The sequence below is a fragment of the Heterodontus francisci genome, chromosome 3, assembly GCF_036365525.1.
Source record: "Heterodontus francisci isolate sHetFra1 chromosome 3, sHetFra1.hap1, whole genome shotgun sequence".
Classification (NCBI taxonomy): domain Eukaryota; kingdom Metazoa; phylum Chordata; class Chondrichthyes; order Heterodontiformes; family Heterodontidae; genus Heterodontus; species Heterodontus francisci.
Window position 1 is genome coordinate 80,954,989 of NC_090373.1, and position 27,940 is coordinate 80,982,928.

At 41.5% G+C, this 27,940-nt stretch overlaps 1 protein-coding gene across 4 annotated transcripts in view; it reads right to left on the reverse strand.

Moving 5' to 3' along the window:
- Nucleotides 1–27,940, reverse strand: part of agbl5 (AGBL carboxypeptidase 5) — a 165,749-nt gene that overhangs the window by 122,311 nt on the left and 15,498 nt on the right. For 3 of the 4 annotated variants that reach the window (XM_068023763.1, XM_068023757.1, XM_068023751.1), the window contains exons 2-4: nt 20,164–20,460; nt 7,698–7,869; nt 774–940 (exon numbers count right to left, since the gene is read on the reverse strand). In XM_068023763.1, coding sequence (XP_067879864.1) covers nt 774–940; nt 7,698–7,869; nt 20,164–20,384 — 560 coding nt within the window. In that variant the 5' untranslated portion in view covers nt 20,385–20,460. Of the gene's footprint in view, nt 1–773; nt 941–7,697; nt 7,870–20,163; nt 20,461–27,940 lie in introns of those variants that run through there. The other variant, XM_068023770.1, reaches the window with a different exon arrangement.

Below are 27,940 nucleotides of genomic sequence, written 5' to 3' on the forward strand. Positions count from 1 at the left end.
CCCAAATCTTTCTCAGGTCGTACAGTTTCAATGTTTACTGCCTGGAGGTACGTCGCCACTAGTGAATGCTCCAAAATGGCTTTGAATGCCTTGCTGACTAGGGTGATACTAGATAATTCACTCAACTATTCAAGCCATTGTCCTGGAGGGTAGCTTTTTAAACATGCATCTCCACTTTGATGTCTTGGAATGTGAGGCATTTCAATGCAAATTGTGGTGGCCATCTTAGCTGTCAGGTAGAATTCCAGCTTTCCTTTCCAAAAGTTTAACGCAGGTTACAACTGATAAATTAAAAATCCTCATTCAGCGTTACATATTTGCCTGACAAGATCTTCAAATAACAAGGTGCAGCCTAGCAATACAATTTTTGTAATTAGTCTCTGCCACTCGTCCTAGTCCGTAATGCTCAGAAATTGGCAAATACTAGGCAGAGGGTTAGGTAAATAAGCCGCATTATGTTTTTAGAATTTATTGGCAGTTATTTTAAAAATACAATCAAGTTTAACTTCTCATTTATCTGTATTTGTAAAATCTTCTTCAGTTACCAGATATGCACACGGTTTTCACATGGCCTTCCTGAACATGAGCTAATAGGATGCAAGTTCACTGAAGTGAACAGAAGTGCATTTCCAGCTATTAAATTTGTACATCAATAGTGTATACAAAACCTAATATACAAGTTGCTACCCAAAGGGCAATTATATCTTCCTGGAAATCATTTGGAAAACTAATTACACAAGGTACTCAGTTAAAGCTCTGAGATTGCACCTTACCTCCTTACAGTCAAGTGTTTACAATATTCAAACTTTTCATCCAGTTGCATCAACATCTCTTGACATTCAGAGTATGTGAATGGAAAGCAAAATGCAAAGTAGGTTGTTGCTCCACGATATTCGAGAAAGCGATGCATGAAAGAGAGAATAAACTGGTTTTCCACCATCTGAATTGAAAGAAAATGGCAAAAGAGTAATGACAATAAGTTTATAGAAATGAACATTGGCATCCTGCAGGCAGCAAGTTGCTGATTCAAGCAGTTATTAGGCATATAAAATAGCAGACAAGTTGATGGGAAGGTACAAAATTAGCAGGCTCTCTATAATATTTGGATAGTCACAGAATGGCACAAGCATTTTCAATGTCCCACCCATCCTCCCAGTGGCAATCTAGGGTGTGATACAAGAAGCAACAATGCAGAGAAAAAATGCAATCATAGAAAAATATTGACTTTAGTAGAAATAATGTTAACTCTTCTTGAAGAGATATTCCATTCCACTGAAACAAACAGGATTGGAGTTCACCCTCACAAACAGCTAGGTCCCTTTACAAGGTTAGTATAGTGACAATGCAACTGTGCTGCCCTTACTGTAATCAGTGATATTTTGATGTGAATGTTCCCACTCAAGTTAAGTGTCTGAAAATATTCCTATGTTGTGTGTTGCTAACACTGTAAAGCACCAGCATTAGGTGTAATCAGTTTGTTATCTGGAATAAACTTTATCCAGAATGGTGAGAGTGGCAGACAATCTGCAGCTCAATTATTGGGAATTCTTCCAATGGTTTGTTTCTGGAGCAGTGACTATAACTAAATCCATACCTTTTTACAAATTATGGGGGTTCAGGATAGACTTCTGTCCAGCCACAAAATGTCTAAACAGTCCTCACCCTGCAAAGATTTGATAGGTATCTGAACAGTCAATATATTGAGCATCGTAACAGACCTGAGAGAACCTGGTTAAATTTAGGTCTGAACTAGCATCCCTTTTTCCCTTTTCATATAATCAATCAATCAGGCAAGTTTAAAGCGTCAACGAAAAAAGCAAACCAATGCATGCGTATCAGTAAGATTCAGATTAAGTTTAAATTAATATGACAACATACTTGAGAAGGTATTCATTATGCCAAATGATGGTGGGGTGGCTGGGGGGGGGGTGGAAAACAGCTCCACAGTGACATTGGGCCACAATTTACTAAACGAAGCACACTGTTTTTAACATGCAAATCAGCCAGTCACTCGCGGCATGCAAGAGATACCTCAAGATTTGTGAATTACCACAAGTTTCTGGACGACAGCTTCATGAAAACAGCATCTCACTTTAACCTCCCTTTAAGTTTCATGAGGTTGCTACATTTGCAAATGAATTTTCCAGAGTTAAGTATTGTTATTAATAGCGCAACTACCCTTATAACTACATAGTAATTATTGATGACTTCCAATCAGCCTCTCAATCCAGGAAGTGAACAATTAAAAGTATGGAATCTCATTTCTTCAGATAGTAAAATGTTGTTTTCAAAATATGAAATTTAAAATTTTATATTTATTTGTCCTTACTTTTCTGTCTCTTATTCTCTCTCTTAATTTCCCTTTCCTTTTCCTTAATTCCCTTTCTGTACTGGATTTGACTCTAATTCATCCTCTTTCACAGCCCTTCCACTGTTTATTTCTCATTCCTTAATTCTTAAGGAATTGTCAACTAGATAAGGAATTTCTAATGTCAGTCCCACTGTTCATCAAGATCCCAGATGCCCTGTTGCCTTCACCATGTAGTTATCAGTTTGCACTTCCCACAACTTACAGGGCCAAAAAAACAAATGTAAACAGAAGGATGCAGGAGAAAGTCTAACTACCGGCACCCTGCAAGATGTCATGCTCCAGCAAATTCGGTAAATAGAAGCATCTGTGGAGTTACTATGTACTAGATAGGTTCCAGTGAAGTACATATAGCCCTGGTAGCTAAAACTAGAAAGCTGCTTTTTCAAGTATTGTGGCAGGAAACTGGCACAGGATTGGGATAAACATCTGCAAAGATGTTCACAGCCTCGAACATTGCACCCTCACAAATAAGGGTTGAGAGGTGAGGAAGAGAGTAGGCAAAACAGACCAAATGTTTACAAAAAGGCTGTTAAGCCTATGCACATATTGGCCTAAATCCAATGAGGACATTATTCTCCATGTTTAAATTCTTTCATTCAGGTTTCCACAGTACTGAAAGTCGCAACTGGCATCCAATGTAATGGCAACCATCGTAAACTACTCTTCTTTGTCCTTCTCGACCCTGCAGTCTTTGACACAGGTGATCACACCATTCCCCTCCATCGCCCAGATGGGTGGTTCACCTGGTTTCATTATTAAGGAAGTCTTAACAATATACTTTGAAAATCATAATATGATCAGACAAAGTCAACATGGTTTTAAGAAAGGGAAACCGTGTTTGACAAATTTATTACAATTTTTTGAGGATGTAACTAGTAGGGTAGATAATGGGAAACCAGTAGATGTAGTATGGCTGGATTTCCAAAAGGCATTCAATAAGGTGCCACACAAAGGTTAATATGCAAGATAAGGACTCATGGAGTTGCCGGGGGGGTGGGGGGGGGGAATATATTAGCATGGATAGAGGATTGGTTAATGGACAGAAAGCAGAGAGTAGGGATAAATGGGGCATTTTCAAGTTGGCAGGCTGTGACTAGTGGAATGCCGCAAGAATCAGTGCTGGGGCCTCAGTTATTTATAATCTACGTTAATGACTCAAAGGAAGAGTAATGTTTTTAAGTTCGCCTACGATAAAAAGCTGGGTGGGAATGTAAGCTGTGAGAAGGACACAAAGAGGCTGCAAAGAGATACAGATAGGCTAAACGAGTGGGGAGGTGTGAGGTTATTCACTTTGGTTTCAAGAACAGAAAAGCAAAACAGTTTTTAAAAGGCATGAAACTTGTAAATGTTGGATGTTCAGAGGGACTTGGGTATACTTGTACAAAGAACACAGAAAGTTAGCATGCAGGTACAACAAGCAATTAGGAAGGCAAATGGCATGTTGGCCTTTATTGCAAGGGGATTGAAGTACAAGAATAAGGAAGTCTTGCTACAATTGCACAGGGCTTTGCTGAAACAACACCTGGAGTATTATGTGCAGTTTTGTTCTCCATATTTAAGAAAGGATATACTTGCATTGGAGGTGGTACAGCAAAGATTAGTTCCTGTTATGAGAAGGTTGTCCTATGATGAGAGGCTGAGTAAATTAGGTCTATACGCTCTGGAGTTTAGAAGAATGAGAGGTGATCTCATTGAAACAATCAAAATTCTGAGGGGTTTGACAGGATAGACATGGAGAGGTTGTTTCCCCTGGCTGGCGAAGCTAGAATACAGGGCACAGTCTCAGAATATGGGGACAATTATTTAGGACTGAGATGAGGAGAAATTTCTTCACTCAAATGGTTGTGAATCTTTGAAATTCTCTACCGCAGAGGGTTGCGAACGTTGAACATATTTAAGGCTGAGATGGATAGATTTTTGGTCTCTCAGGAAATCAAGGGATATGGGAAGCAGGCAGGAAAGTGGAGTTGAGGCCAAGGATCAGCCATGATTATATTGAATGGTGGAGCAGGGTTCGGGCCATATGGTCTATTCCTGCTCCTATTTCTTAAATTATATTCATTCTTATCGATCCATTCTTAGCCACAGTATCACCTGCAGTGGCTTCTCTTTCCATTACCGCTGAAGTTCCCCAAGGATCTGTCCTTGGGCCCCTCCAATTTCTCATCTACATGCTGCTCCTCAGTGATATCATCCGAAATCACGACGTCAGGTTTCGCAAGGATGCTGACGACACCCAGCTCTATTTCACTACCACCCCTCTGGTTTACTGCACTTCTCTAATTCATCAGATTGCTTGTCCGACATCCAGTACTGGATAAGCAGTAATTTCCTCCAATTAAATATTAGGATTACCTAAGCCATTGTCTTTGGCTTGTGCCCTAAGCTCTGCTCCTAGCCACTGACTCCATCCCTCTAGCTGGCAACTGTCAGAGGCTGAACTAGATAGCTCACAATCTTGGTGTCATATTGGAACCCAAAATAAACTTCCAACCACACATTCACTCCATCACCAAGACTGTCTACTTACATCTCAGTATCACCTGACTCTGCCACTGCCTCAGCTTTTCTGCTTCTGAAACCTTTGTTAGCTCTAGGCTTGACTATTCCAATGCTGGTCTCCCATTGTCCACCCTGCATAAACTGGAGTTCAGCCAAAACCCTGCTGGCCATATTCTATCTCGCAGCAAGTCCTGTTCACCCAACATGCCGTTCTCATTGACCTACATTGGTTCCCCGTTGAGCAATGCCCCGATTTTAAAATTCTCATCCTTGATTTCAAATTCCTCTAGGACCTCGCCATCCCCATCCCTGTAATCTCCTCCAGCCCTACAATCCTGCAAGATCTCTATGCTCCTCCAATCCTGGCCTCCAACGCATCCCAATTTTAATTGGTCCACCATCGGGAGCCATGCATTCAGCTATCTCAGCGCCAAGCTCTGGAATTCCCTCCCTAAATATCCCTGACCCTCTACCTTTGAAGAAGTTCCTTAAAACCAACATCTTTGGCCAAACTTTTGGTCATCTGTCCCAATATCACCTTACTTGGTTCGGTATTTTTTTTTATTATTAACGCTCCTGTGAAGCGTCTTAGGATGGTCCACTACATTAAAGACACTGCATAAATGCATATTGTTGTCGTTCTTCAGGAACAAAGTTAATTTGACTCGTAAAACAGAATAGTGCATCACTTTTCATGCTCTACTCTCCAAACTGAACAAAAACTTAAAAAATTAGTGCAGCAAAATAGCTTTTATAGCAACTGCTAAAAATAATTTGATTTTACTAAAACAGTTAATTCAAAATATTTTAGAATTACTAAACATAGGCACCATCAATAGAAATTCCCAAATTTTATTTGGCTGGTGATCAGTAACAAAATCAATGTTCTCACAAACAAACATTTTTTCATTGTTTTCTTTCCAAAAATCAGCTCTGGACATCAATGGACACTGCATCTGTGATGTCAGCATGCACGCTGCATGGTGATGTCATAGATGCAATCGTACACAGGCTGGACCTGACTTTCTGCAGGAAAATAAAGATTGAGAAATTTGGATTTTTCTTTTTAAAACAGTACTGCAATAACAGTCAGTTTTTCACTCTTAATTAGGTATTGATTAGTGCAGTTACCACTGTAAGTCCCTTGAACACTAAGGTGTTACGACCAGGCAAGGGGGTCTAGGGGTTCCCTCTCAGCCTTTGCCGGGTTTAACCGCAACAGGGTTTAATTTTTAAAACACTGTTTTTAGCTCCCGCTTAGTGAATCCTTGTTCACTGCTCCAATTGTAAGGCAAAGAATTCAAACAGGTTTCCTTAAATTTAAACAAAAAAGGTAGAAGTTTATTAATCTTGAACTCTAATCCGGTTAACGACTACAAATATGCGCCCAACCATGCGAGCATGCACACGCGATAAACACACACGCAGATAGAGACAGAAAAATGGAAAAGAATAAAGGGGGAACATTTGAGGCAATAGATGGGTTTCTATTTTACTGTCAGACTTGCAATATTTTGGGGCCCAGTGCACGCTTCAATTTGTTTCAAGGTCGGAGTCATTTCTCCCAAGGTTTACGTGTCATCCGTGGGTCTGGTGGCTTGAGAGAGAGAGAGCGAGCGAGCCGGCGAGAGACTTGCTTGTTTCAGCTTCAGTTTCAAACACTGCCGCTGCCTTTCTCTGCGATACAATTCAAAAACCCCAGGTTGCCCAGCAGGTTACTCATGTGACTAGCTGGTTTGACCACTTCTGCTTGTGGATTCTGCCATCTTAGCAGTCATCCTGGAATGTGAGCGTCCTCACCTTCAATGCTTGGCGGTCACAGCCCATTTTGGGTTAAGTGGACTGGGGAATAGTCCTTTGTCTTTCCAAGCACAGTCTGTTAGTATGTAAATGTTTTTCCAGCCAAGTGTCTGGTGATTTTTTTTTTTTAAAACAAGTCCTTTCTTCACTCCAGCAACAGCTTAAAATCAATGTTCATATGACAAAATTAATATGCCCCATTCTTGGCTGGTGGGGATCTGGATAAGAAAGATCATCAATGAAAAGCTAACTCATGTCACACAACAAGACAATGTTTACTAAAAGCAAAATCAACTCTTCTCCTGTATGTTAACTTCAATAATTTTTTATCCCACTACAATATTGGCAGGTTAAACGGCTGAAGCTACATCAAATGTAGGCTCATCAATTTTACTGTAAAAGAAACCATCTAGGTGGTTAAGCCAGAGTCAGGTGATGGGCCCCATAAAAATGGTAGTGGTAATTATTTGTGGGTCACCATTTAGTTTGATTGAACCCCTCCACCATGCACCCCTTTACTACTTCTCCCAGTCTCTTGCTTGTTTTCTTGTGTTTTAACGATATTCAAAATAAAAACTGTTTTCTTTAATTCATTTTCATAGAATATACTGAAGTTTTTTGGGGGGGATGGGGGGGTTTCGATTTTTAGCATCAGTTTTAGCCCTTTTTTAGCCCACTAAAATCTGAAAAAGTAGTTTTTATTGGCAATTTGAAGTAAAGTTAACACTTTTCAATTACACACGACTGTTACTCTCAACTTTTCCTACTGTCTGCAGTGAAGAGCACAATTTAAGTCCTCAACAAATCAAATGCAAATTAGTTATCTAACTGTACATATGATGCAAATGTTTCTTTTGCATGGGCAAGTGTCATTTAACTGTGGTTACCGTGTGAAAAATTCTCTCGTAAACCTGCTGCAGCCTAACAGGAAAGTTACAAAGAATTCAGCAGTTTAAAATTGATATAGTGCAACTCTGCTTACGTAAACAAATCTGTAAAAAATCTCTAATTCCAGTTTCCATACCTCATACGTTGTTCTCTCTCGCACACGTTCCCAGCGTGGTTTTCCAGGCAGGGTCCTAACTAATGGTGCCATTCCCTGGGAGTACAGTTTACTTTGCTTATTCATATTCATAATATTGATTTTGATAACTTTACTAGGAATTCCTCCCTTCACACTGAAATAAAACCAGGACCTGAAGATAGACAAGACGAAAATAAATAAGAGTCAACATGCAGCATGAATTCAAGCATCAGAACATAAATGTAAACCAAAAAAGAAACTTCTTGGCATAATACCTTTTATGCTTACCAATTCAATTTTTTTCATTAGATTTATTGGCCCCAATCAACAAATGTTATAGTACAAGAAATATCCATGAATATAACACAGTATTTCTTTGTTTTTCTTAAGAACATCAGAATTGCTAGTTGAAGAAAGGTCACGATCCAGTTTTGTCTCCTACTGACCTGGTAGTCACATGATACAATACTGAAGTTGCAATCTCTGACACAACTAGTCCTTAACAGACCCAGACATGACATGAGGAAAACCCCAGTGGTGGAACACTTCGGGAATCATAGATCCAAAGTCACCTGATCATTCCAAGCACACTATACATGCCATGTCATACCTCAAATTATTCATTATACCAAAATGTTATTTTCTGAAAGAGACCTAATTAATTTGCATCTGAACAAATCAATATTGACTGCTTCCACTTTCTCCCTGGGAGCCTGTTCAATAGATTGATCCTTGCTCATTGAAATAATGTTTCTGCAATTTAATTTTGAACTTACCCTCCTTCTAGCACAAGCTGGTCCTCTGGTTCTACTCTTCTGGACAAAATGGTCCACATTCTCTAGACTTTTTATAATCCTAAAAACAGCAACCCTATTAACTATCAGATTTTTTTCCAGTGAGAATATGTCCAATTTGCATAATTATATAGCTTCTTTCAAATCCTCCAGACATACCAAAGTACATACATACAATCACAGACAGGTAAAGACCCTGCCTATCCCACACAATTAAGATACCTTGTGTATCACAATATTTACACTCTCCACCCCACCCAAAACCAAGTGATCTCCTGGGAGAGGAGTAAAAGCAGATAAAAATCCAGGCTACTTTGGGGGAAAAAAATCTTGAAGTTCCTCTCCAACCCATCTCGGCAATCAAAACTAGTCCAAGAGATCACGCTGGCCCTGAATTCCTTGCAGTACCTACCTTTGGAAGAAGTGCTCTCAGTCCCAAGTAGAAAAAGGTCCAGCTCTCGCTTAAAGGAATTCTGCAAATCGGCATCCACTGCACAGGCCAGCAGCCTGTTCCAGCAGTTCACTAATCTCTAAGAAAAGAACCACTTCCTGGAATCTAACTAGATCTGGTCTTATACAATTTAAAATTGTGATCCCTGGTCCTCAGCCTACTTAATTGGAGCAAACTGTCAAATGGAATTTCCTCCATCATCTTATATACTTCTATCAGATGACACAAGTCTGCATTTCTCTAAAGTGTAGGGTCCCAACTGTTTCAGCCTATCTTGATAACCAAGATGAATCATACTGGGAATTAGTCTACTGTCCCTTCTCTGCACCCTTTCCAAAGCCTCAATATCACCCACCATGTGAGGAGACCAAAATTGGACACAGTATTCCAAGTGAGGTCTGACCAAGGTTTTGCACAAGGACAAAATAGTATGCCTTGTGTTATACTCAATTGTTCTATGAATGCACCCCAACACCCTATTCATTATCACTTTATGGCATTGCTCAGGTATCGATAGAGAGGTATGCACTAGAACCCCCAGATCTTTTTCTTCCTTTACCTTTAATGTTTTTCCCCAAAGAGTAACTGTACGTTGATCATCCACTGGCCCCACGTGCATAATGCGACACTTTTCCAAATTAAACAGAATTTGCCAGTATGAGCCCAATCTCCCAACACATCAAGATCCACCTGAAGCCATCAAGCAAATGTGCATATTGTTCCCCCAACACCCTAGCTAGTTCACTAATAAAAATATGGTCTAAAAACCAATCGCTGCGGGACACCACTGGTTACCAGTCTCCAAAATGATTTAAATCCGTCTATAACTACCTGTGTCCTTTCAGCCAGTTCGCAATCCAGCTCAATATATTACTACTAATATCCAGCTTCAGTCTTGTGGAGAAGCCTCTTGTCTGGTACCTTTCACAGCCATTGAAATACTTTTCAAGTGTAGTCACATGTAGCAAGAACAGCAACAAATTTGTGCACACGAAAGCCACAAATAAAGGAAATGAGATGAATGACCAGTTAATTTATTTTTGGCAGAGTTGGTTGAGGAATGCATGTGAGCCAGTACACTGGGAGAATAATTTTTCTGTAGCGCCACAGGATCTTTTATATTCACCTAAACATGCAGATGGGAGCTCAGTTTAACGGCTCATTCAAAAGCCGGAACCTTTGACAATGTAGTACTTCCTTAACAGTGTATTGAAGATCTGATTGCGTGTTGGCAGTGGGACGTGAACCCACAAACATCTGACTCAGAGGCAGGAGTGCTACCACTGAGCCAAGCTGATACCTAATTAGGGAAAAAGGCTAAGACCGAAGTGTCAGCCAACTTAGAATTAGACAAAGAAAGATAAGTTACTCGATTAAGGTGAGTGCCCCACACTTCATTTCCACAAAGATGCCACAGTTCAACATCACAGAGGAGTCTTGATAAGTAATATTGATAAAGTTAATTCAGAAATTTGAAGAAAATGAAGACATGTTGGAAGTTGTGCAATAACTAGACAATATTGTTATGGCCACAGGGTGAGGGGCGTGGGTGGTCCCCACTGTTCAACTCCCAACTGACTGCAGCAAGTGTTTTTGTTATTGGGATTTTAACCCCTTCGTGTTTATTTGTCAAATGGACAAACAGTGACAGGTTTTCTTGTAGGCTTAAAATAGAAGATTAACTATTTACTCAGCAAATATTCACTCCCGAGATGGTCACAATAGAATTCGCACATGCATTCACTTGCACAAGAGGAGATAGATAGAGAGGAAAAAAGGGGTTTGAAGCGAGGTAGGTTCCCAGGGTTCACGGTATCCTGTTGCATCTTCTCAGAGGTCAATTTCTTCCTTAAGGTTGCAGGCCTGGGTTGTTTGTAGATTTCTCTGTTGGTTGAAATTTCAGTCTGGATACGGGATCACTTTCAGTTCTCTGCTGCACAAGCTGAAGTGTAGAACTCACAGCAGGGCACCTACTTGTTGGATTTCTCCCAGCTCTCAGCTGGACAGGCTTAGGTGATGTTTGTCCTATTCTCTAACTTTCTTTCTCTCTCTGGAGAGCTACTTTTAAGGTCCAAATGGTGTCACACCTTGCCTCTGTTGGGAGACATAGATCTTCCTCCCTGTGGTGACTGACAATGGCCCAGCATTTGACTACTGCACACCTTCTTTGTTGAAGAACCCATTCAATACAATCATGTCTCTTGATGGGTTCAGGGATGTAGTACTTCCTTAACAGTGTGTTGACACCTCTTGGATTATGTATCCTTTTTTCCTTGCGAGGCAGTTTGAATAAAAAGTTTGACATTCAGCAGCCATTTTGAAGCAAATTGCCCACTTTTTAAAGGAAAATTCTATTTTTATAACTCTTCAGTTTGAGTTCCTGTAATTTCAATCATTGCACTTCATATGAGCATACCCATCTTATTAGGATCATTCCTCACAATGGTGCTCTGCTCACTCATAATATATAAGTCCAAAAGTTGTTTCTGACTTATAGTAACTGAAAAATTAATTTTCCTACAAACTCAGTATTCATAAAACAAATAACAGCCCAGGAGGGGACCAACAGAGATTGACCTGGTGTAAGGTCACCTACCATTTTAACCAATGACTAAAACCCTACAAAGTTTCAAACTCTGCTCGCTATTCCTCCATTCAGACATCCCATATGCAAGTTAGGAGCCACACCAAAGCAGTACCAATTTAGGAGGAAGGGTGCTAATAGTTTGTGAAAGACTGTGACTGTACTCACTCAAATTGAACTGAACTTCATACCCAGCTCAAACAAGCACTGCAAATATACAATAAACCTCCAATGTTGTAAGGAGAATAGGCCTAAACATACACCATGCTGCAAACATGCACTATCTTGGTATAAGTTTAATCAGCGAAAATTTTCCAAGATCTGGGCAGAATCTCAACTATTGATACAGAAATACCTCAGTCTAGAAGTTCATGCTGTTCAATAACCATGCCATCATCTGAAAATATTCTAGCTCCGGATGCAAATTCTGACTTCCCTGCTGAAAAAGTAGGTACAATGTGCAACGGATGAACACAGCATCGCCATCATCAAGAAAAGGTTTTGGGTCACTTTACTAAAGGGAGCTAGGTCAAATGTGTTAAACAGGCAGATGTCCAGTCACCAAAATGAGGAAGCAAATGAGAGTCTCTGATCCACAACTGTTTTATTGGCAATTCATAGTTCAGTCCAAACATCAGTTCCCACTTTTTCCTTCTGGACGAACTCTCTGTCCAGAGGCAACTCACCAACTGGGCAAACCCCAGCCTTTAAATACAAAACTATAATGAGCATCTCTATTAACACTGAAATGAGTCCTGTTTAATTAAAGGGACCAGGATTTTCAATATTGTCAGATTCCCTTTAAGAAAAAAAACATATGTACAGTGAGAGATTCCCAAACTTTACATAGCGAGATATCCTCCTTCTAGAACCATCAACAACTTTTCAGTAGAGGCATTCCTCTTAGTGAGTGAAAGTCTGATAGTTCATGACCAGAATCCACCCATCTCAGCTTAGAGATTTCCTTCCTTTCCAACATTTTCTTCAAAGTGGTTATGTCTATCCTCAGCCTTTTTTCATTTACGCATTTTGTCGAATGTATATTATCCCATAAAGATCAATTATCTATGTAAAATTCAATTTGTATTATCTTTTCAGTCTCTCTTTTATATATTTCTTCCAAGATCCTGGACAAATATAACGCCATATCAAGTGTCGACGAGTGCAAGAATTTCAGCGGCTAGTGTGCTCTTCATCACTCTTATTTTTTTGGCCTCCCACGCCAATGGCAACTTTTCCCATTCTCTCTCACAAGGAACATCACAAACCCTCCTGCACGGGAAAATCCATCACCAAGGTTTGCATACGAGGCATCACTAAAAACGATTAATTTCATATTTTTGGGATCATCCAAAGCAGGGAACTTCAGCATACACTTCTCTATTTTTAATTTTCTTAATATTTTGTTCGCCCTCAGGATGTCTTCAACCTTAGGATGTTTCAGCACAGCATCAAAACTTGCATCTGGTCTCATCTGTGAGCTAACCAATTAAGCTGTCCGACAAGACTCCTCAACTGTTCGATTTCATCCCTAGGTGTAGCTGCGTCTTTCTGTCCCGATCTGGTGTGACCAATTGTGATGGGAGTGACATTTTCCAAGTAAGAACGCTGATGTAAAACTACATCGTTTTATCTCCAAACCCACATATTTAAAAGCCCCAGAAGCTTGACTGCCAACTTTAAATTCTGCCATAATTCAATGAATAACATTCTTTTCAAACTCATTAGTGCCACCCCACAAAAAATTGCCCACACGCATCATATATTTATCCCCCAAGCACTCCTCAAAACCTCTGGCCACCAACCGAGCCTTGGCCTTATAGATCCCATGTGGTAGGACTTTTTCTGTACAAATCCATCTACATGATAGAGCAGGTTGGCCCCTATCCACAACCTCTGAATATACGCCAAATCTCTCCAACTATCTAACTCTTAGTTTAGCCTCTCTTATCACCCTATCTTCTAACCTATTACCAGCTACGAGTGCTTCCCGATCACGGGGACTTCTGCTTCTGACCTTATCTAGGGAAGGTTCTCCACTATCTAGGCTACACCGTCACCTCGTCAAGCTGCAGCCTCTCTCACATTGAACTCTCTCTGGACTACCCCTGTCAAAATGTCTACTAGAGGTCCTTTCAAGTGTACACAACCTTTTTCTCCTCCCAGACGCACCTCCTGAATCTTTATTTGAACTCGAGCTACGTTTTCTCGTTCTCCATTCTTGAACTCCTGTTTGCCAATCCATGGCCTTTACTTCTTGTCCCTCTTCTTGGACATTTAACCAATTTTTGTATTTTCTCATAGACTTCCCTGCTCGTCCAACTATCGCAGCCTCCCTCCAGTTATCGGACCCTGCTGGCCGGTACACCACACGGGAACCTACTTTGGGCAACTGATCCCTGGAAGAGATGGCTTTCTTTTTGTTCTTCCCGAACGGTACGGGCATCAGTATCTATTTCTTGATATCTCAGATCCCGTCCCTCTGGCTCAAAATCATAGAATGCATGAGTATGTGATGTAGATGGTGCCTCATGATCATCACCTTCTCCCATGTTCTCTGTGTTCGAAAATTCATAATGCATCCCTAGTACCCGCAAACAATGTGCTTTTATGGTTTGATTCCCATGTTGTATTACTAAAATTTTCCTGTCACGTCCAATAACTTTTCCCAGACCTTTCCATTCCCTGTGCCCTTCTCGCTTATAATAAACAAGATCACCAGAACTAAAGTCTTCCCCAGATCATCTTATGCGATGTCTTAATGCTCTCCGAATTTTTTCTGATGCTTCAGCTTGGATAAACGCTCTCCTGCCAGCACGTAGCACATTTAGGCGAGCGGAGAAAGTAGAGCTAATAGTCGTTCCCTCCAGGGCCGGAGGATTGTCATAGTATGGAAGGCAATTTTGGATTACAGCCGTATACCAATTGGTATGGGCTATACACCACCACCCCACATCCCCCCCCACCACCACCATTTGTAAAGAATTTTTTGCATGTACTTTCCGTGCCAGAGCCGTTTGTAGCTTACAGTTCAGTTGCTCTGCCAGTATTTTGAGTAACATGTCATCAATTATCCCATGATTTCTCACACAATCCATTGCTGAATGGACTTTCTGCAGCAGTGTTCATAACTACTATATTTAAGATCTCACACGTCCCTAAACTCATCATTTGCAAATTCCCCTCCGTTATCTGTCAGAAATTTTGCCGGCGTTCCTGTACCAACCTACTCTTCTATAACTTCATTTACTATGGTCAGTTTATCCTTGTTGTTTATTACTGTAGATATGCTGAACTAGTTGCCATATCGACAAAATGCAACAGATAAATACCATGATCTCTGTCCCACACTTTCAGGTCCATAGCCACCACTTCATTAAATTCCCGAGCTAATGGGACACTCCCAACTGGGCACGGCGGTGTCTTCCGATATGTAATACATATGTCACATTGAGATGTGATTTGTTCAACAAGAGAGTCATTCTTTATCCACAACACCGGCATCCTTTAGTAGTAGTTTTAACTTCTGCGATGAAGGATGGACAAATTGTCTGTGCAACTTCCAGATAATTCTCCTCTTGTTAGCCAGACCCTTGTCTCCAGACATCAATAATACTTCTTGAATAAAAGCAAAATACTGCAGATAATACTTCTTGAACTTCTCGGCGAGAAACACTGTTTCCTCAACGTTATACAATCACGTCCTGATCCAGTGAATTGTAAATTTACCGCTTTACCAAAGACAAATGCTTTGTCATTCTCCACGTCCAATCTCATCGCTTTTTTCATCAAAGATTTACTCATCAACGGCGGTATGTCACTCTGGACCACATCATTGGTGATGAAATGACACATTCCTGCTATTTCACACGGGAGGACCACTCTCTTTAAAGACGTTAATATATTATCATCTCCAACCTTAAAGCAAGTAGCACTTTCATATTCTCTAACTTTACTTCTATCTGCCTTGTCAAGGGATTCCAAGTAACAGTTCAGCCAATCGACTCCACACACAGTTGAGGTACAGCCACTATCTAATATCGCACAATTGAATGAATCGGCAAACAAAATGCTCATGGCCCGACTCAAGTTTTCGGTCACCAATATGATATTGTCATGTCGTTCATCATCATATTCATCAGCAGAACCATCCGTCTCATGAGTCACTTCAAATACTCGATTCCTGGTTCTAGGACAATTCCTTGCATTGAGATACTTAGACTCACACCGAAAACCACTCCCTGTGCATCTCTGGGATTCATTCGCCTTCGGTTATCATCCCAATCTTGCCTTCTGTTTTGATCCATAGACCTATCATAAGTGCGACCCACTTCAAAAGGTCTTTCAACAACTCTCTCTCCGTATAAGTGCCTGCGACTAGTCTCCCGTCGATTTTGAGAGCCAGTAATCATGGATTCCTCTATTCTTTGTATCATTGCAGAATTTCCAATTTGTGACATGAAGGTAGCTGGAAATGACTGTTTTCCCAAAAATTTCTTTAGGGCTGCAGTCATTTGCTCAAAAAGAGAATCTTTACCATGGAATTAAACCCCTGTCAAAACCAAAAGTCTATCTACATCAGAGATCTGTGCCCAATCTAACAATGTGAACGCAAGCACAGATTCAGGAATTTCTAGACTGAATTTTTTTAGTCTGTTTTATAAACTATCAAATTCCATGACATATTCTTCTGTGGACTGACTGTCCATCTTCTTAAATTTATCAAAAATCATCTTTTTTGTAAATCTTGTCCATAAATTGTATTAGAATTGGCAATCCCTCTTCAGTATCCAAGTCAGTAACGTTCAGTTCCGAAAATACTTTATTTCTAATCTTGCTTTTTCCTGGTAAAGACAAAGCCAAGGCCATACCTTGCTTCCTTTTGGTTAGGGAAGTGACCAGAGTCCACATTTCCACCTAATTGTTCCATTGTTCACATGGTTCCAATTCCAAAAAGACCGGTGGGTAATCATAGTTCAAGAGCCTGCAGTGTGATTCAGCCATTTCACCCCGAAAGCCACCAGGAGCCTTGCTTTGGTTAGAGAAAGAAACTATGTTCTTTATATTCCCACCTGAATAGATCGAAGTTAATCCTCTGCTACCATGTAAAACAGATGTCCAGTCACCAAAATGAGGAAGCAAATGACAGTCTCTGATCCACAACTGTTTATTTGGCAATTCATAGTTCAGTCCAAACATCAGTTCCCAATTTTTCCTTCTGGACTAACACTCTGTCCAGAGGCAACAATCCAACTGGGCAAAAACCCAGCCCTTAAATACAAAACTATAATGAGCATCACCTCTCTCTATTAAAACTGAAATGAGTCCTGTTTAATTAAAGGGACCAGCATTTTCAATATTGTCAAAATTGAGGGTAAAGCAAGTAAACTTCTTTTTAAAATTTAAGATGAGAGCATAAATTAATATTTCTCATTTTATGCATCGAGGAGGTTACAGAAATGTACATCTGTGTTATACTGCTTATTCATGGGTTATGTAAATAAAAGCACTTGCTGGTTCAGAGACCGTGTCTAAGTCTGGCAAGAGAGCAAATTCAGTCTGCTTTTTGAGAGAGAACGGCATGGCATTATGTGATACTTTTTACAGTGGTTACTGGATTGTAAGCTTTTGTTGTGATCAGAGTCTTGTTAACGTGGGGGGGTCAGTTAGTGCAGTTGGCTAGACGCCTAGTGTGAAATGCAGAAAGATGCTAACAGCGCGGGTTCAATCCCCGTACCGGCTGTGGTAGTTCATGGAGGCCTGCCTCCTCGCCTTGCCCCACGCTCGAGTGGTGACCCTCAAGCTGTACATCAACTGTCTCTCTCTAATGGGGAGAGATGTCTATGGTCCTTTGGGACTACAGCTAGAGCAAAAAAAACCTAAATATTGGGCAGAAAAGGGCACACTCTTGATTGTAGGCGACTCGATACGCATACACAAGTGGCAGATGAAGATGAACTTGAGAAAATATTGAATATTAAAACATTAAAGTGGCAGAGATTTAAAAAAAAAAGGAATGGAAGGAAACCAGAAGTGGCAAAAAGCAAGAGATAGGAAGATGCAACTTGTACTGCCCACCTTTCCTTTTCTGCAACAATAATGCACTATAGATCCCTGCTTGTTCGTCAAACAGAGCTACCTAATGGATGAGCACATTTACAAAAAGGAAGATGGCTCTAACAAGAGAGTGCAATAATTTTAAAATTAGCAATAACTTGCATATATACACCACTTTCATATAAGTAAAACATTCCGAGGCTCTTCACAAGAGCGTTATCAAACAAAATTTGGCATCAAGCGACTTAAGGTGATATTAGGACAGTTGACCAAAACCTGAATTCTCAATAAAAATCGAGGATTCACAAGAGGTCAGAATTGGAGTAGTTCAGAGATGACAAAAGTTGTAGGAGGGTACAGATAGGATGGGGAGAGCGCATGGAGGGATTTGAAAACTAGAATGAGAATTTTAAAAATCAATGCTTTTCTGGAACGGGAGCTAATGGAGGTTGGTTGGCACAGAAGAAAAAATCCTAATGCATTTAAGAGAAACAGAACTAACGCAGTCATACATCTATTTATTCCTTTCCAAACGGACAGGAAGGCTAGCACTTCCTTCTCAGAAAATCATGCACGAGGCCTTCAACATGCCCGAGGCACTTTGCATATCACAATAAGGATGAAATGCACAAGGACTGAGATCCTGTACACAAGAAATACAGTAGGCTCGTTAAGGCCCCAAATTCCATGCTAATTAAACAGCCACCCAAAATACACCTAAAGCATTTGAGTGGCCTACCACGCAACGCAAACAGGTGCTGAAGGGGAGGGCACCATAAAAGTATCGCCTAAAAAATACCTGGTACTGTCCTTGCAGGAGACCCGCCCTCAAAAAAAGTGCAGAGTGCACAACAAGCAGCCATCAGGCCTTTATTGGCTGCTGGTGCATGAGATACAAGTCAGATATTGACTGCAGCACAATACACGACCATCCCTTGTTAAGTCTTGTAAGACTAATTAGGATTTTAGTAGGATGGCAAATTAGTAATCAAATACAGAACATTTACAAAAACTAACTTTTCAGAAATTTCCTTCTTTTAAAGGAAACAAGGTGGTAAGAAGATTAAGTTAACAAGGAGACACATTTAACAAACGTTAAACGGGTAACAAACTTATCTTTGGTATAAATATTACGCAAATCGAAACCAAGGAAAATAAAGTTATATTTTATAATACATTACATCGGTGACAAACAAATTTTACCTCCCCTGCAGAATCTCTTCATTTAAAAAATGCAAGCATCCTCTACTAAATGGAGTAATCAAAGTAGAAATATTCCAAAATTGTAGAAAAACATAAAGGAATAATGTCAACTAAGATATTTTCACATCTTCATCTTTGTGACCCCTACTCAATGTTCTGAAGCCAATATGGGCTATCAGTCAGTCTTGCCTGGTCTGCTTGAATCTTCAGAAGGACTCTGGGGTTCAGCAGAAAATGCAGAGGCATTTTCTTCTGGAAAAAAGACTAATTTGTTCACAGCCCTTGAGCAGAGGGAAAGCTAAGCAAGTTAATTATTGCCTGATGATGCAAACAAGTCAAATAACTCCCAAATTTAGACACCATCCCAAAGTATCTCCAAGTGGATTTTTAATTTGTGTAGATAGACGAATATTTGCTGCAATGTTGTTCACCTAAGTCTTAAATCACCCCATGAACCTTGTACCAGTGGTTTATCAGCACTGGATATTGACAAGGAGACCGTATTTCCTGCTGCAAAGCCCCTTGAATGACACACTGATTTGGCCTGAGCCACAGCCCATTCACCATTTGCGCCAGTTGATATACCAAGTCTATTTCATCAAAGTCCAGTGATCCCAGGTCCATTTCTGTTGGATACAAGCTCCAAATTGTAAAAATACAGCTCAAAAGTCACTTCAAAATGAAATAAATAGGGTGTTGAAATGATATGGTGACATTTCTACTGAGGAAGACAAAGTGACATTCAGTGATTGAGCGAGTTTATGGAGTGGAGGTCACAATGGTGGCAGGCTAAAGTAATGACATCTTCGGCAAATCACGCGTTCCTGCTTTTATGTAGTTTTGAAACACTCCCATTCTGATCAAATTCACCATTTATTGGAGCATAGAAGAAGCTGGCACAAACCATTCCTAAATAATCAATTTTTGAAGTAAACTTGTCAAGTGATGGCTATAAAACAGGAATTTGAATTTGTAAATAGTGCTACAATAGGTTTTTCCCCTTCTGCGCAAAGGATTGAAATTATAATCAATTTGCACCATTTACAATCTAATCCATTTAATAAATTTGTTATTGGCAAATGTTCGTCAAAACTGACAATCCGGCCAATAAGCAATTAAAATATATTGAAATTCTCCTCTACAGACCTTTCCTTTTCATAAAAACCAATATGCCACAGGGATACACCTGTAATGGCTAGGATCAGATCCACCTCGTTATGATGCAAAATGTTTCCATTCCTACTACTACCCTGAAAGTAAGTTTTCAAAGCTTTATGCAACAAGTATGAAACAGAACATATTTACAGTGCTATGCAGCTTTAATCTGCCAATAAAATTCCCAAGTATCCCAAGCACAGAAAAAACTTGTAGAGTTACCTATTACCATTCTCGAACTCAGTATCGGCACAGTCTGGTTTGGTCCAGATATTAAACTCACAATCTGGTGTGGTTAACACATTCCCTAAACTCCCAGGGCCTGTACTGCCACTGACAGCTGAATCCACTTCTCCTTCAGGACGCTCCACTTTTTCAACTTGAGCAATGTTCCCAGAATCAAACTTGGAGCTGAAAAGCAAGCCACCACAACGAATTTCCATTTTTGGGCAAGAGTGCGTTTTTCAAGACATATTTCATTCTTTTATGTACCACTGCGAGCAGTTATATCTTGAAGATCTGTGTGAGGAAAGAAAACACAATTATTCCCAAATATTTCAAAAGGCATTTAAATGCCTATTGGTTGAATAAAATTACAGTAAAACTTAAGCACATAGAAATAGTTAACTAAAATGAAGCATCTAGATCATCTGCCTTGGACATTTCATAATGCCAGTGGCAGTAATGCCTAGACCATTTCATAAATTGAAACAAACCCATATCAATCAAGAGATTTGGTACAGAAATCTTGAGTTCCTTTTTTTTCCAAACATAAATCAATATGGGAAAAAAAAACCCTGAAAAGATGGATACAGAATTGTCAAAAAAGGAAACCACATCTCTTTGTAATCTCGTGTCAAATATTAATTGTATAGGAACTGATGACGTAATTTTGTCTCTAGGAAAAAAATACCATAGTAATATGCAAATCTAGGCAATACTTAAATTAAAATGCTCTACAAGAAAGCATTAAATCCCTGGGTTCAGTGATCCAGTAGATTACACTGACCCAGAAAAACAGAAGTCAGTGGAACTGGAAAGCATGCTGAATGCAAAATGCAGTTATTTGCACAAATAGCTTCTTCTGTAAGGGCTGGTGTTCAGTCTAATAAAATATTAGTTGTCTGCACCTTATTAAATAATCTTGGAAATATGCACACCACAAGCCTTACAAATCTTTCATTAACCTTCCGCTGTAAACAGTAAATATTTCAGAGAAAGTGAATAAAACCTATGAGGTTTTATAACATGTAAAACCCATGCAGAGCTGATCACTTGCAGACTGGTAACTTACAGAACTCTCATCAGCCACAACCCAACACAAGCTGTCCGCCCCACAACAGCCAGAGTCGTCGTCCTGGTGAGCTTTGGGAGAAGCCTCAACCTCTTTTGTAGGCACATGTGTTTAGAAAAAAAATACACAAGATTTGAAAGTTCCATGGTGAGATCATGAGCAAGGCTCAGAAATTGGGTGTCGCGCAACGAATTCGCAAGAATTGGTATGTTTGCAGTGGCCTGATCCACACTGCCATCTTTCACAGATGCTATTCAATCCTCCTCCAACCCAGCAAATTCAACCAAGCTAATCATGCATCCTGAGGAACTTTCCACAATTTTTAACCGCCATATGAGAAAATGTAGGCGATTCCTTAGCAAAAGCTCTGAACATGGTCACTGTGGTAGTGGAGAGGGAGGGGACAAAAATACCAGAAAGTAGTCACAGCAGGCTGCTGGCAGATGGGGGAGGTGGTGGCATAGTGGTAATGTCCCTAAACAGGTAATCCAGAGCCCAGAGCTCTGGGGACAAGGGTTCGAATCCCACCATGGCAGATGGTGAAATTTGAATTCCATTAATAAATCTGGGATTAAAAGCTAGTCTAATGGTGACCATGAAACCACTGTCGATTGTTGTAAAAACCCATTGGTTCACTCATGTCCTTTAGGGAAGGAAATCTGCCATCCTTGCGAGGTCTGGCCTACATGTGACTCCAGACCCACAACAATGTGCCTGATTCTTTAAAAATGCCCTCTGAAATGGCCTAGCAAGCCACTCAGTTCAAAATGCCAACATCCCACAAACGAATAAAAAAAACAGAAACCTTAATAGGTTTCCATAGCAGCAACCCAGAGAAGCCTGCATCATTTAAAATACTCAGCAAGTACCAATTTTAAATAATACAAACTACCCCAGCAGTGACATGTTAAACTCACTCCTCTTTGCCACTGACATCCCTCCTTCCTTTGCCGTTGCTACTTTTCCACCATAACTGGTCCCTGAAACAGTCGTCAGAAAATCTAGGTTAATCGGCAGGAGCAGGGAATATGCTTAAATGTTAAAGCCCTCTTCCAGAACTTGTAAAACAATGAAACGACATTGTGTATTTGTATAACACCTTGAAAGTAATAAAACATCCCCAGGCAGTTCACAGGATGTTATAAAGCAAAATTTGACACAAAGTTACATAGAGATATTCGGGCTTGGTCAAGGAGGTAGGTTTTAAAGGAGAAAAGAGAGATAAACAGGTGACAAGGTTTAGGGAGGAACATAGAAATTGGAGCAAGAGTAGGCGATTCGGCCCATCAAGCTTGCTCTGCCATTCAAACAGATCAAGACTGATCATCTACATCTACGCCATTTTTCCCCACTATTCCCATGTCCCTTGATGTCATTTGTATCCACAAATCTATTGATTTCTGACTTGAACATGCACAATGAGTGAGCTTCCAGAGTCATCTGGGGTAGAGAATTCCAAAGATTCAGCACCCTCTGAATGAAGAAATTTCTCATCTCAATCATAAATGGCCTATCCCTTATTCTGAGACTGTGTTCCCGGATTCTAGACTCACCAAAACATAGGGACATACCAATTAGGAGGAGTAGGCCACTCGGCCCCTCGAGCCTGCTCCACCATCTGATTGTCATAAGAGTCGTACAGCATAGAAACAGGCCCTTCGGCCCACTGCGTCCATGCCGACCATAATGCCTATCTATACTAATCCCACTTGTCTGCATTAATTCCATATCCCTCTATGCTTTGCTCATTCAAGTACCTGTCCAGATGCCTCTTAAATGTTGCTACTGTCCCTGCCACCACCACCTCCTCTGGCAGCTCATTGCAGATACCCACTATTCTTTGTGTGAAAAATTTACCCCTCTGATCCCCTTTAAATCTCCTCCCTCTCACCTTAAATCTATGCCATCTAGTTTTAGTCATCCCTACCATGGGAAACAGACTCTGGCTATCTACCCTATCTATGCCCCTCATAATTTTATATACCTCTATCATGTCCCCCCTCAGCCTCCTTTGCTCCAGGGAAAACAGACCCAGCCTATCCAATCTCTCTTTATAACTCAAGCCCTCCAAACCAGGCAACATCCTTGTGAATCCTTTCTAGCTTAATCACATCTTTCCTGTAGTGCGACAACCTGCACACAGTACTCCAAGTGCGGCCTAACCAACGTTATGTACAACTGTAACATGACGTCCCAAATCTTGTACTCAATGTCTCGGCCGATGAAGGCAAGCATGCCATATGCCTTCTTTACCACCCTGTCTACTTGTGTTGCCACTTTCAAGGAACTATGTACTTGCACACCAAGGTCTTTCTGCTCAACAACACTCCCCAGGGCCCTGCCATTCACTGTATATGACCTGCCCTGGTTTAACTTCCCAAAATGCAACACTTCGCACTTGTCTGCGTTAAATTCCATTTGCCAATCCCTTGCCCACTTTCCCAGTTCATCTATGGCCTGTTGTAACCTTAGACAACCTTCTTCACTGTCCACTATACCACCAATTTTGGTGTCATCTGCAAACTTACTAATCATGCCCCCTACATTCTCATCCAAGTCATTAATATATATGACAAACAACAGAGGGCCCAGCACCGATCCCTGCAGCACACCACTGGTCACCGGCCTCCAATCTGAAAAACAACCCTCCACTACCACCTTCTGCCTCCTATCACCAAGCCAATTTTGTATCCAATTGGCTAGCTCACCCTGGATCCCATGTGTTCGAACCTTCCGGACCAGCCCACCATGCAGGACCTTGTCAAAGACCATGCTAAAGTCCACGTAGACAACGTCCACCGCCCTGCCCTCATCAATCCTCTTGGTCACCTCCTCGAAAAACTCAATCAAATTCGTGAGACATGATTTCCCATGCACAAAGCCATGCTGCTATCCCTAATCAGACCTGCCTTTCCAAATGCATATAAATCCTGTTTCTCAGAATCCCTTCCAATAACTTTCCCACTGATGTAAGGCTCACCGGCCTGTAGTTCCCTAGCTTATCCCTGCTGCCCTTCTTAAATAAAGGCACAACATTAGCTATCCTCCAGTCTTCCGGTACCTCACCCGAGGCTAACAATGATACAAAAATCTCTGCCAGGGCCCCAGCAATCTCCTCCCTTGCTTCCCATAGCATCCTTGGATACACCTGATCAGGCCTTGGGGCTTTATCCACCTTAATGTGCTTCAAAACCTCCAACACCTCCTCCTTTGTAATGTTGATATGCTCCAGGATATCGCTGTTCCCTCCCTTGAACTCAATAGCTTCCATGACCTTCTCCACGGTAAATGCAGATGAGAAGTATTCATTTAAGACCTCGCCCATTTCCCCTGGCTCCACACATAGTTTACCACACTGATCCTTAAGGGGACCTACTCTCTCCCTAGCTACCCTTTTACTCTTAATATACTTATAGAATCTTTTCGGATTCTCCTTTATCTTATCTGCCAAGGAAATCTCATGGCCCCTTTTCACCCTCCTAATTTCCTTCTTAAGTGTACTCCTACATCCCTTATACTCCTCGAGGGACTCGCTTGATCCCAGCTGCCTATGCCTCCTTCTTTGTCCTGACCAAACCCTCAATATCCTTCGTCAACCAAGGTTCCCTAAACATGCCAGCCTTGCTCTTCCATCTAACAGGAACATGCCGCACAGTGGCGCAGTGGTTAGCACCGCAGCCGCACAGCTCCAGCGACCCGGGTTCAATTCTGGGTACTGCCTGTGTGGAGTTTGTAAGTTCTCCCTGTGTCTGCGTGGGTTTTCGCCGGGTACTCCGGTTTCCTCCCACCACCAAAAGACTTGCAGGTTGATAGGTAAATTGGCCATTATAAATTGCCCCGAGTATAGGTAGGTGGTAGGGGAATGTGGGGACAGGTGGGGATGTGGTAGGAATATGGGATTAGTGTAGGATTAGTATAAATGCGTGGTTGATGGTTGGCACAGACTCGGTGGGCCAAAGGGCCTGTTTCAGTGCTGTATCTCTAAATTTTAAAAATAAAATAAATAAATAAATGCTGGCCCCGAACTCTTCTTATCTCACTTTTAGAAGCCTCCCACTTGCCAAACATCCCTTTACCTGTAAACAGCCTCTCCCAATCAAGTTTTGAGAGTTCCTGTCTGATGCCATCGAAATTAGCCTTCCCCCAATTTGGGACTTCAACTTGAGGATCAGTCCTATCCTTTTCCATAACTATCATGAAGCTAATAGTTATGGTCACTGGTCCCAAAGTGCTCCTCCACTGACACATCAACCACCTGCCCATCCTCATTTCCGAAGAGGAGGCTGCATGTAGCCCCTTCTCAAGTAGGGCCATCCACATACTGCTTCAGAAAACTATCCTGGACACACTTAACAAATTCTTCCCCATCTGATCCCTTTGCACTCAGGCAGTCCCAGTCAATATTAGGGAAGTTAAAATCACCACCTATTACAACCCTATAATTCCTACACCTATCTGTGATTTCCCTACATATATGCTCCTCCAATTCCCTCTGCCTATTGGGGGGCCTATAACATAATCCCATCAAAACGATCACCCCTTTCTTATTTCTAAGTTCTACCCACATGGCCTCGCTGGACGTTCCCCCCGGGATATCCTCTCTAAGTACTGCCGTGGTGTCCTCCCTAATCAATAGTGCAACTCCCCCTCCTCTCTTACCTCCATCTCTGTCACGCGGGAGCATCAGTACCCCAGAACATTGAGCTGTCAGTCCGGCCCATCCCTCAACCACGTTTCCATAATAGCTATAATATCACAATCCCATGTACCGATCCATGCTCTGAGTTCATCTGCCTTACCTGTAAGGCTTCTTGCACTAAAGTAAATGCAGTTTAGCCTACCAGACCTTCCAGCTCCCTGTCCTGCCCGACCTGCCTACTGGACTTGCTTGCTTTAACCTCTACATTTGCCTCAACTATCTCATCGGAGAGACTACTACTTTGGGTCCCATCCCCCTGCCAGACTAGTTTAAACCCTCCCAAGCAGTACTAGCAAATCTACCCGCAAGGATATTGGTCCCCTTCCAGTTCAGATACAACCCGCCCTCTTGTACAGGTCACCTCTGCACCAGAAGAGATCCCAATGGTCCAAGTAGCTGAAGCCCTCCCGCCTACACCAGCTCTTCAGCCACACATTCATTTGCCTTATCCTCCTATTCCTACCCTCACTAGCACGCGGCACAGTGAGTAATCTTGAGTTTACAACCCTAGAGGTCCTGCTTTTTAACCTTCTGCCTAACTCCCTATATTCACTTTGCAGGACCTCATCTCTCTTAATGCCTATGTCATTAGTACCAATATGGACCACGACCTCTGGCTGCACACCCTCCCCTTTCAGAACGCCCTGTGCCTGCTCAGAGACATCCTTGACCCTGGCACCAAGGAGACAACACACCATCCTGGATTCTCGCTCACGGCCACAGAAACGCCTATCTGTGCCCCTGACCATAGAGTCCCCTATCACTACAGCTTGCCTACACTTTGACCTTCCCTGCTGTACAACAGAGCCAGTCGTGGTGCCATTGACCTGGCTGCTACTGCTACTTTCCCGAGAGGCCATCCCCCCCCCCCCCAACAGTATCCAAAACAGCATACTTATTGAGGGGAATAGCCACAGGGGACTCCTGCACTACCTGCCTGCCCCTACTAGCAGTCACCCATCTTTCTGGCTGAACCTGCGGTGTGACCTCGACTCCACATTCCCGCCTACCCCCGATAACCTTTCACCCCTTGCTTATCAAGAATCTATCTACCACTGCCTTAAAAATATTTAAAGACTCTCCTTCCACTGCCTTTTGAGGAACAGAGTTCCAAAGACTCAAGACCCTCAGAGAAAAAATGGCTCCTCATCTGTCTTAAATGGGCGACCTCTTATTTTTAAATTATGACCCCCTAGTTCTAGATTCTCCCACAAGGGGAGACATCCAGAGCTTACAGCCTTGGCAGCTGAAGACATGGCCACCAATGGTGAAGCTATTGAAATCAGAGATGCTCAAGAGACTAGAATTACAGAAAAGCAGAGATCGCAGAGGGTTGTGGGGCTGGAGGAGATTACAGAGATAAGGAGCGATTTGAAAACAAGGGTGAGAATTTTAAAATTGAGGCATTGCTTAACTGGGAGCCAATGTAGGGTAGGGGTGCTGGGTGAATGGGGCTTGTTGCATAGGCAGCAGCGGGTTGGATCTCAAGTTTATAGACGATAAAATGTGGAAGACCAGCTAGGAGTGTGTTGTGATGGTCAAGTCAAGAGGTAACAAAGACATGTTGTAATCAGTGAGTAGATAGTAACAGGCTTCAGGAGACACAGACTGGTAAAATGGATAACAGACTGGCACATGAAATTTAATACAGAAGTGTGAAATAATTATTTCTTAGGAAGAATGAGGCGAGGCTGTATAAACTAAATGGTACGATTGAAAAAATGAGTGCAGGAACACAGACCTGGGAGTGGGTGTACACAAGTTTTGAGGGCGGCAGGCTTTTCTAGTAGCTTATCATTCATTACTTTCCTCCATCTAAAAGATGTCCATATGAGATGCCATGACTATAGCCCTTTCCCATTCTCTTTGAAGGGGAATAATCTTCTATGCATTTCATGGTTAAGTTCCAATAGATTTTAAGGTCAGGATTCATGTTGCAGCAGAGGGTGAAGGGGAAAAGGAAGAGATTGTGAAGCAGCTGTTGGCAGATGAGAATTCTTCTGTCC